We start from the raw sequence: 11,051 nt of genomic DNA on the forward strand, positions 1-11,051 counted from the left end.
TTTGAAAACATATATTTGAATTCCTTAATCTCTTTTCTAGATTATATAGGAAATGGATTTATGATCTGTAGTATTGTTTAATTAGTATTATAGTAACCAGAGAAATTTTCTTTTTTTTTTTCAAAATTCACTTTTAAGTTTGAATTACTAAAAAAAAAAAAAATTGCTTCCAACAAAACACACAAAAATCGGAGAAATTGTTAGGTTTTTTTCGAAAATAAAAATAGATTTCTGGAAGTATATTTATTTCCGCTTATTGATCTAATTGCACGAAAAAACTACCAGCTTTCAAAAATCCTAATATAGTCTTGTATTTTTGTTAGTAAATTTTAATAATATTCGAACCAAAAATGGAATGTTTTGTTTACAACACATTTTGATATAATGATATATTGATGAATACATTAACCTATGGTTTACAATAATATTAATACATTGTTATATTAAAATGTAGCCAGTGTATCTAGGCACCATACTTGTTAACATAATAAATATAATATAATCATAAGACGAGTAGTAGATACACCTTATGAACAAAGGGGTCATAATTAGATATTCTAGCATTTCAAAGGCTAGAGAAAAAAATTAAGTGGCGATTAACAGGAATATATTATGAAAACCAAACTTTCAAGGTATTCTAGGTGTATTAATGTATTTATTATCAGTAAAATAATACAAAAAACCCATACTAAGTAATAAATTATTTGTAATAATACACGATTTCCTTTAAAAAATACTAATTTTTGCCAACTTTTTTCTACTTTTTTAATTCTAGTTCAATTGCGTATCTCGGAGTGTTGATAGAAAAATTAAATAGCTTTAAAATAAAAAAAAAATTACATCAAAATGTTGAAAACTTTTGAAAATACATAAACAAATGCGTGATATGTAAGGTTTTGATAAAAAAAAGTTTATTGCCCATAACTTAAAACATAAATAAGTTAGAACCAATCTTTAAAGGGTATTTCTTCATCATTTTTTGTATACTTTTACATGACGTCGGCTGGTCACTTCACCCCGGAACACATTATAATATACATTAATATTTTTTGTTTTCGTACAGGGGCCTCATTTAAAACATTGGCCCCTGGGCCTCACGATGTCTTAATCCGTGCTTGACTGCAATGTATGTGTTAAAATAATTCAATGATATATAAGATCATTGTACACGAAAAATGATTTAGAACGAAAATCGTCTGTAAGCCTATAATATTGAAAAATTGTGTTTGTAAATCTCATTGTGTGTATAAGTTTCAAGTAAAAACGAATAATATTTTTAAATTGCAACATGATAACGAAATCATACCTATTTAATTCGTTTAAATATCTAATTTTGTCAAAATTTGAACTTAAAAAAATTTTATGTCTATAGATGAAAACTGTGTTTACATATTTTTAAATTTTTCGGTAACAGTATAATCTACTTACGTGAAACCTTGATTTACATTTTCAATCTTTAGCTATCAAAATTTAATTTAATACATTTTTAACTACCTAATAAATAATTTGATAATTTTTAATTTGATAAATTTTGTCAACATTTTAATATCGGGCGCTCATAAAAAATTATTATGGATATACATTCAGCTTTTAATTTTCACTAACAAAAAATTATAAGAAATCTTGCATTAAATATTCATATTTTTTGACCAAGCGAAAAAATGTTTATCGACACCAAAAAAAAAAATTATAAAAATCAAAATTGTCTTATGCCTTTAAATAGTTAAAAAATTGTAAAATATTTTGAAAATGTTATAGTGTAGGTATAGAAAATTCCAATATAAACATTCGGTGATAAGCTCATGTATTTTCGGTGTTTTATTTTAAAGTTATACCAAAAACTGAAACTTCACTTTTTTTCTCGATACTTTTTAAAACTACTGGGAGTTTTCTATTTTTACATCCCAAAAGTACCAACTTTTCCGTCAGAAACCACCTCAATATTTTATATTAAAGTCTTTTTTCTACTAGGTTTAAGTGCATGTATTTTACATATTTTGTGTAATAAACACAAAAAAACACATATCATTGTAAGATCAATATATTCGTTGCTCCATTCGAAATCTAAAAATACATCTCATAGATTATATTTTATATAACATTTTCAACACCACAATGATATGACTCATAAGTCATAGATTTATCGTGGAGAGAGCTGATTTGGGTCTTAGGAGAACTGAGAACAACGAGTGCTCAAAATGTACACAGAATGATGTACTTATCTAGCTTTTTATAATTTTTCAACTTCATTATTTTCACATCATTTAGTATTCTAGTACACTACTCACCACAAATATACACATTGGCGTGATTGCGCGAGCCGCTGGGTTCTCTAGATCCTATAATTATAGCCTAGACAACAGGATTATAATATTATTAATTATTATTTCAAAAATCCCGCTAAATGCTAAAACATTATATGAAATCCTAAAATTACCGTACTCTAAAGGTTAAGTACAGCAGTTGGTCACATTGTAATTTATTGTCCTTTATCAAATTGTATATTTATCGTATAATGTCCTATCGTCGACTATCGAGTTAATTAATACACAGAATATTATGATTTGTGATTGTCCCGGTTATTTTTTTTTCATTTAAAATATTGTTATTCTTTCCTAATCCTATAAATTGGTACTTTATTTTAAAATTGTAGTTTTTAATTATTTTTCAATATGGAAGAACGCGAATATGTAATAGATAAAATGAAAGAAAAATTGGATGACTGCCGCTTATGTTTCAGCTCTACCAATGTAACAGTTCATATAGGACAACATGTTGACAAAAATACATCAATTGTTGAAAAAATTCAATACTGTACTTCACTAATCGTATGTTTTTGTCATTTATTTAGTATTGCTGTCAATAACAATTATATTATAAAACCTACTCAATATCGACTCTTTAAAATACTAAATCAAAATACAATTTAAATTCTATCTATCTATCATACCTATTAATTTTATATTAATAACAACATTGAAGAACAAAATAATATTATACTTGAGTAATTTTTAGTATCTGGTTAGGTCACATACCCATTAAAAAATCTCATTCCTTATACGAATTATACCTACCTAAAATATAATAATCCTACATTATTTTTATCATTGTTACCTTGTCAAATTATTTAATGTAATAAAGGTGTGTGTAATAAGTAATTAAATTATTTGTTTCTTTAATGCCTTAAATACATTTATCTAACTACTCCTCTTTCAGTTACTGGGAACTAGTATGTCCTTTCAATCTAATGATATGGGTACTTTAGTTTTGTTAATTTCTAGTTATTAATGTACAATCGTTTCATTACAGAACCAAATCCAGGGGCGCCATTTGGGGGGGCAGGGTATGCACTCGCACACCCTGTAATTTTGTTGTCCACAATTGGCCTAGGCCTAATTAATACTATGGCCAGATGGCCTTCAGTTTGCCAATCTTTAATTGTGCATGCACCGCAGCTATTCACTGATAATCATAAATAATATTATAATATCGTGTTCTTTAATTTGATAATTGATAAATTGATATCGGTATCACTTTATCCACTGGCACACACAAATATGTGTAAATGGTAAGTGGCTACTGACAGGGGCGGACTGGCTATTTTTGGCCCGGGGTGCAAAATTAATTAGGGGCCCGTAATTTTTTTTCAAACCTACCTAAATTAGGAAAGAGCCCTTAGTTTTATAAGTAAATATAAAAAAAAAAATTAAGAATAACATGTTGTTTATTTGTAGAGATGTTGAAATATGTTATTTTATTTTTATTTTGTATAATACAGTATTATACCGTATACCGACTGTTTTAATCGGGGGCCCGGATCATAAATACAAACGGGGGCCCAGGGTGCTACTTCGTGTATAGCACCCTGGGCCAGTCCACCTCTGGTTACTGATAAACAAAAGACATAATAATAATAATATGCATCTATTCTATCTAAAAATATCTTTACTATACACTATACAGTATAATATACACAGAATGTATGAACGGTAAAATGTAATGTGTTAACTATAAAAATATGTTTTTATTAAGTATGTTTTTGATACTGTAATGAATCTGTAATGAAAAACTGAAAACACTAGAAACGTTTTTTTAACGATTGGCCTGGAGGTGGGAAAAAATTGGCCTCTTTAATTGTTTGCACACCTTAAAAAAAAACTGAAATGGCGCCCCTGACCAAATCTAATTAAATTGGTCTACCAACCTATATTCCAGGGTTTGTTTTTTTTTTCAAAATATAGGCATGCGTATTTCTTAACAATAATAATATACTGTAGTACAATCATACATCACAAACAACTACTACAACCTATTATATTATCGGAATTTGTTTATGATAAATTTCCCAGCAGCATGAAACAACCTGTTTTATGCTTATAATATATATACCTACTTAACTTATATTTAGATTCTGATGTGTACTTGAATCCATTAATTCAATTCTTTAATAAAAAAGTCTTTATTAATAAATAAATCAATAAAGTTAACAGATCCAACAAGTTAGTACCTAATTATTTTATAGTGTAGGTACCTACATTATTTTAGATATATGTTATGAATAAATGTAACTTAGGTCTTAGGTACTTATATTTAATATTATAATCAAAATGTAATACAATATTTGACTTTTCAGGTGACAGTGAATGATGATTTTCCTCAGAATATTTGTGTAACTTGTGCTGAAACCCTAGATTTAATCTACAACTTTAAAAGTAAAGCAATAGCATGTGATCTGGAATTATCAAGGAACGTGCACAAGGACACACATTTTACTTATATTCAAGTATCAGATGATCCATTAAATGTATGTCTTATTAATAGGGCAAGGATTTATATGCAATAAAAAATTGTAAAATATGCATTTTATTTACCAAAATATGCCAAAATATATAACATTTTTTTATAATACTTTACCGATAGTTTGAAAATTAATTTTTTAAGTTCTTTCCATATTAATTTATAAGGCTTAGAACAATGGTCTTTGTGGAGAGCACCAACTATGACCTTACAAACATATCGACTGTCGATGTCTGTTGGCTCATCAGTTGAAAACCAAATCGGCCCAACCCCAATTTCTGAACAAAAAATAGTATTTTCATTAACTGTAGAAATATTATTTTTGTGAATTGTAGACCGGTGAATAATATTATAAAATTCAAGTTTAAAAATCAAAAAAATTAACAAGGTTCTCAAAAATCTATTTAAAATATGCAAAAAAAATGGTTCTATTTAATCGAATTGACTTAAAGGAAAAAACATTAAAATGCATATAAATCTTAGCCTTAGTTATTAAAATATATATATGAATGTACTCATTAACTTTGTATCACTTTATTAGATTACATACAAGTTAGACTTGGAAGAACAAGATTCTTCAGCTGATTTATTTGATAGTTGCTTATACAATATAGTTGATGGTGATGAACTAACAATTGAACCCGTCAATGTCACAGTTGATACAAAAAGTAAATCTACTGTGTACGTTGATGAGAATGCTAGTACAATTAAAGAAATCATGAATAATGACAAAAAAAAGTCAGATATAATAGCAAAAAATATGAATGGGAATTTGAACAGCTATCAAGGTTCAAAAACTAACAATGTATGTATAAAAATATTTTAAAACTAAAAACAATTTTTAATTTAAAGATTATGTTACTTGTCTTAGGAAAAGAAAAGTACATCAGTTGATTCCAAACGAAATGCAGATGTATCTGTATTTGACACTGAAAAACGTAAATCAAAAAAAATAAAAACTGAAAATGAAATGGACAATGAAAAACCATTGGTTATTGTTAAAAATGGTAAAGTTGTTTATATTTGCGGTGAATGTAATTTTGAAGCAGAATCGATGATGTTCCTAGTTAGTCATCGAGCTCGCTTTCATTTAGACATGGGTAGTTTCAAGTGTTCAGAGTGTCCAACTTATTACAAAACTTCAGGGCTGCTCAAGCGACACATGTCAATGTATCATAATGTTCCCCATATTTGTAAATATTGTGAGAAAAGATTTTCAAACAAACAAAGTCTTGATCGTCACACCAATTGCCATCATAATGAAACTCCGTTGGAGTTTCAATGTGTCACATGCAATGCTTATTTTGATACCATGGAAAAAATGGAAGACCATTTGGTAGTACATTATACAAGTCATTCAAGTACATTTAGCTGTAATCATTGTGATCGTATGTTCACCACATACGCAGCAAAAAACAAACATATTGACCTTGAGCACATGATTGAAATTGAGTGTGGCATTTGCCATGTTGTCTTACCGACTAAAGAAGCAATGGATAAACATAATAATTCTGTACACCAACCTAAGAAAAAAGAAAATAAAATGTACGAGTGCACTACTTGTGGAAAATATTTTCCTGGTATTAAAGAAGTTTTAAATCATAGAGAAACTCATTTATCCAAAAATGTATAGTTACAATTGTTTATCAAGTAGGATATTTTTTAAATTTTTTTAATATGCCATGACTGAATTTATATTTGTATACACACTTATTTATTTGTGCAAAATAATACATTTAAAAATTATTTTCAATGTGGATTTTAATTTTGAAAATTATTTAAGTTACTAACTGCCTAACAGTGAGTATAAATATTAAATATACATTAGTGTTTATTATAAATGTTGGCATTATATTCTTTGTTTTATAATATTAATTTTACTATTTTTTTAATTATCAAAGCCGAATTAAGGCTATTATGACAATTCACAGTAAAGGCCTTACATTACTTTTAAAAATATAATTACAGATTTTTTTAATAAATTGTATGCAATAAAATGTACTTATAAATCATGAATGAAAAAAAGTACAGTTATTTAAAATTAATATTGTCTTTATTAATGTAATTTAGCTTATTAAATTAAAATAAATTAAATTATTTAGTTTAAATAGCACCTTGATTTTTGATACGAAACAGTTAGTATAAAATAACTGATGCAACAATTATTTTATTATAAATTTGTCTCATGATATCATTGTAATAATAAGATCAGTTGTTAAATACTAAAAACATGATATTATACCACCTTTTTAAAAACTAATGTCAAAAAGGTGGGCGAGTGGGTGTCGCTCTGCTGTACATTAGGTTAAAAGTGGGTCATTGTAATAGATGTTGTTCAATTTGAATTCAAGGATATAATATCATTTTATACTAAAATTTATTCTTAGCGAATATGGTCGGTCAACCTATAATATGTTATATTTAAGTATATTTGATGATAATATTATTTTGAATAAAGTAATTTATTCAACTATTTACATGGAACCTTTTATTTACATAAAACCAAAACAAGGGTATTAAATTTTCAATCCTTACCATAAAAGTTAATCATTTTATACATTTTTAGCTACAAAATCATTTTTAGATTCTGAACGGAGCGATGAATGTATTTATCTTATAATTATGTGTGTTTTTATTTTAATTTTTTTAATTTTTTATTTTTGTGTGTCGATTTGCTTCGATAGTATCTTGTAGCGATTTTAGTATTTTCTTGTAATTCAAAAACGAATGACTGTAGATACATGAAAATTTCACTGAATGTTTATATTTTCATTTTCTATACACCATAAAATTATCCTATTTATGCATAAGTGGTGACCCTTATTTAGATATCATCAATCTGATGACTAAATCATTTATTTTTTAACCATTTGACGCCTGATCAGTTTTTCCTTTATACATTTCAGTATTCAGTACAAAACCGTCAGGTGTACATAACTCAAAAAACTTGAATCCATATTTGTTTTTTTAATTTTTGTTTATTGTCAAAACTAAATACTAGTCGCCGTCTCCAGAGCAACATGGACTCATCCAAACGTAGAGCCTCATAAGGACTGAAATTAGTTTTTTAGTAGTCAATTAATGTTGAAACTCTATGTAATCTATGACAAGGATTTATAGAAATACCTTCAGAGCTATTAAACAACTGAGGATTTTTCAAATTTTCTACCAAACATAGGTAGTATAATTAAAAATGAGATGGTAATGCACTAATGCATTAGGTTATTGCTGAATGCTTTTCGTAATATTAGGATTTTTAACTGACAATAAATAAAATCGAAGCAGTTGTACTGCCTCAAACGGCGCAGATGACAAAAATTTAAAAAAAAAAACAACATTTTAAAATTTATTTATTTATCGCTCTGCTCAGAATTTAAAATAATATTACATTCCCAAATAAACATAAATGTTTATAAATATATAAATTATATGCTGATTTTTGATAGTTCAATGCCTAACAATTTAATTTTTCTACCAAAAAATATTATTATTATTGTTGGTTAACATCATTCTATTAGTTTAGTAGGTAGTATAATACATTCTATATGTTACCGGCAATATGGATAATTTAATATTATGCAAGTTACCTATAGGCATTATATAAAATGCCGAAAATCACTCGTCAATATACATAATATGAGCTTTGCCTAGGTATTATATGTATACTGCCAAACGTGGAGTACGAAATATGATAAAAATAAACAAAATTGGGTACCACCTGGCACCTATATTACCAACGACTACTTCGTTTGAACACGATTAATATGAAGTAAAATTTTTATAACGAACTATACATTATACATTTATGTACAAATCGTAAAAAGTATGTTAATAGAAAATATTTTAGAACTTAATAAGCTGGGCGTAAGAAAAAACAGCCAAAAGACCCGTTGAACGCAAGTGTCGAAAATGAAGTATCAGACATAGAACAACAACTATTAGCTTATATTATAAATTAGCACTCGATTAAAAAATTAATCTGGCTTTTCGGTAAACTTTTTTTTTTTATTAAGGTATGTAAATTTGGGAGGAATCTTCTTCGAATAATCGGCTTAAAAAAAATAAGCAATAAGTTTGAACGGAATTTATATGACATGGCGGGGCGACAATAAAAAAGTAACTATGTAGGTATATTTATAATGTATAATAATCTATTCTTTACAAGTAAAGGTAGACAAACTTATTAAGAATCTTATATTAAATTTTCAAATCTTAGATTTAAAAAGAAAATTTTTACGAATTTCTAACTGAAAATAGTAGGTACATTTTGTGATTTTTACGTATTTTAACAAGAAAATCGTAATTTCATCAGTTGCTATAAATAGTTATTATTAATAATTAATTATCTGTAATCATATTGGTATATTAAATTATTTCATGATTAATTTTAATTTGTATACTTTCAGTGAAAGTCTTTCACAATTAATTTTACTTTATCTTGTATAACCTAACCTAACCAGTAACCTATACGTGATGCTGGCACCCACAAATCGAATTTGGATTTTACAAGGGGGAACGTAAAAATTTTGGAATTGTGGTTACAAATTCGTATAAATTGTATAACAATTATTACTGATGTGGTTTTTGAGTTGAAATTCAAACTTGCTGGTGTCAGCGTCACGCACCTTATATATTATTTACTACTATATTTTACAAACAATTGTCTAAAAGTGATGATTTGAGCGAAGTAATGATAGCTGCATAATATGTATATTTTAATATTTTATTGGTACGATTGTAAAACAAAAAAATGTCAATCAAAATGTTTCAATTTTTAATTTCGATACCTCGTTTGATGTGATTCTAGTGATTCTAGTTAACGCATCGAGGAAGTCAAAATTTAAAATTCCCAGTTGTTTTCAAAAGCACCGAAAAAACATAAAAAATGTATTACTTTTAAGTTTTCAATTTTATTAGTTAGTAGAAACCAATAAACCATAATATATATGTCTTTTATACTTCTGTGTTATTTCTATTCAAATAAAATAAATATTTCTCATTGAATGATTATATTATATTCAAGCAACCATTTTATTTATTGATTTATAACCTTAAATTGTACCTAGCTATAACATGTTTTGATTATTGTAATTTATAATACCTCAATGTTTTCAAATGTTTGTGGTTATATACTTATATGGGTGGTATATCTCAGCGATTTTGAATTCATATGTGGTCACCAAATTACGAACTGTAGATAAACTTTATTTGGCTCGCAAACAAGAAACCATTTCATTTTATAATATAAAATTATAATTGCAGCATTCAGTTTCCACGTTTTATGTTATAATAATGAATCAACAAATAAATAAATCTGTTCAACTTTCCTGGTCTCGTTAAAATAGCTACTTTAATACTTAAATTTTACTCTTATCGTATATTTTCGAACGCTTGTTACTTAAGTCTTAAATCATTAATACCAACAGTTTTAGAATATTCAATTAAAATTAAATAGGTAATTCGCAGAAGTCAGAATGTATAATCTAGTATTACTTCCAATTTATAATGTTTATTTTTTAAATATATAAAGAAACTGTGGGAAATATTAAAAATTGATTATGGCAAATTAGTTTATTAATTATAATATACAATAGATAACCCTAAACCAATATAGATACTTAGTGGAATGTATTTTTTCAATTTACATAGGTATTATAGTATTATATAGTGACTACCTACCTACTACCACTTAGTACTTATAAGTATATTTTAGATAACAAAAGGGTACTTATAATATAATGATAAAATCTTACAATTGTCATAATCATTATGTAACCAGCGAACCTTCAGTGCTACGTTTTCTATCGTGAGTAATACACATAATCAAAATATAAATATTTGTATAGAAGAAGAGAGTGTAATAAATTGTACCTATTTGAAACGTTTCATTAAGTGGTTTATTAATTTAAATTTTATTGTGATCCAAATTAGCTTAATTATTTAAGATAGTAGTCAGTTTTTGTCTCATATTAAGACTGAAAATTTGCTATATAATATCCTTGATAAAATAAGTAAGCTAATAAGTAATAACAAATATTATATTAAACACAAAAACGAGTATTATCACTATAGGTCTAGTGACTACACGAGGAGATAGAATATTTTTATATAACAGTTTTAAAACATTAGATTCCCTGGTGTTTACTTATTAGACGTATACTTAGTCGTTTAGACTAAGCCGTATAGTTAAACATTAACATACTAGTTAAAGAGACATTTTAAGACTCAAATTTACCGAAAAATTTGAATTATTT

The 11,051-nt window shown here is 26.7% G+C and overlaps 1 protein-coding gene across 2 annotated transcripts; it reads left to right on the top strand.

The window, feature by feature from the left end:
* Positions 1 to 2,539: 2,539 nt before the first annotated feature.
* LOC100161280 (zinc finger protein 14 homolog) lies at positions 2,540 to 6,515 on the top strand. 2 transcript variants are annotated; one of them, XM_001943324.5, is made up of 4 exons: positions 2,540 to 2,828; positions 4,634 to 4,804; positions 5,339 to 5,602; positions 5,669 to 6,515. In XM_001943324.5, exons 1-4 carry the CDS (start codon positions 2,673 to 2,675, stop codon positions 6,428 to 6,430), a joined length of 1,353 nt encoding a protein of 450 aa, XP_001943359.1. In that variant the 5' UTR covers positions 2,540 to 2,672; the 3' UTR covers positions 6,431 to 6,515. The 2 variants fall into 2 exon arrangements, with proteins under 2 accessions (XP_001943359.1, XP_008183372.1); XM_008185150.3 differs by having other exon boundaries at positions 4,634 to 4,783.
* The last annotated feature ends 4,536 nt before the right edge of the window (positions 6,516 to 11,051 follow it).

This window comes from Acyrthosiphon pisum, chromosome A2, assembly GCF_005508785.2.
Source record: "Acyrthosiphon pisum isolate AL4f chromosome A2, pea_aphid_22Mar2018_4r6ur, whole genome shotgun sequence".
Classification (NCBI taxonomy): domain Eukaryota; kingdom Metazoa; phylum Arthropoda; class Insecta; order Hemiptera; family Aphididae; genus Acyrthosiphon; species Acyrthosiphon pisum.

Excerpts from the sequence above, each read along its gene's own strand:
- LOC100161280 (XM_001943324.5), top strand. The coding sequence starts at position 2,673 with ATGGAAGAACGCGAATATGTAATAGATAAAATGAAAGAAAAATTGGAT. Across the intron at positions 2,829-4,633 it reads AATACTGTACTTCACTAATC|GTGACAGTGAATGATGATTT; the intron begins GTATGTTTTTGT and ends TTGACTTTTCAG. Across the intron at positions 4,805-5,338 it reads TATCAGATGATCCATTAAAT|ATTACATACAAGTTAGACTT; the intron begins GTATGTCTTATT and ends TCACTTTATTAG.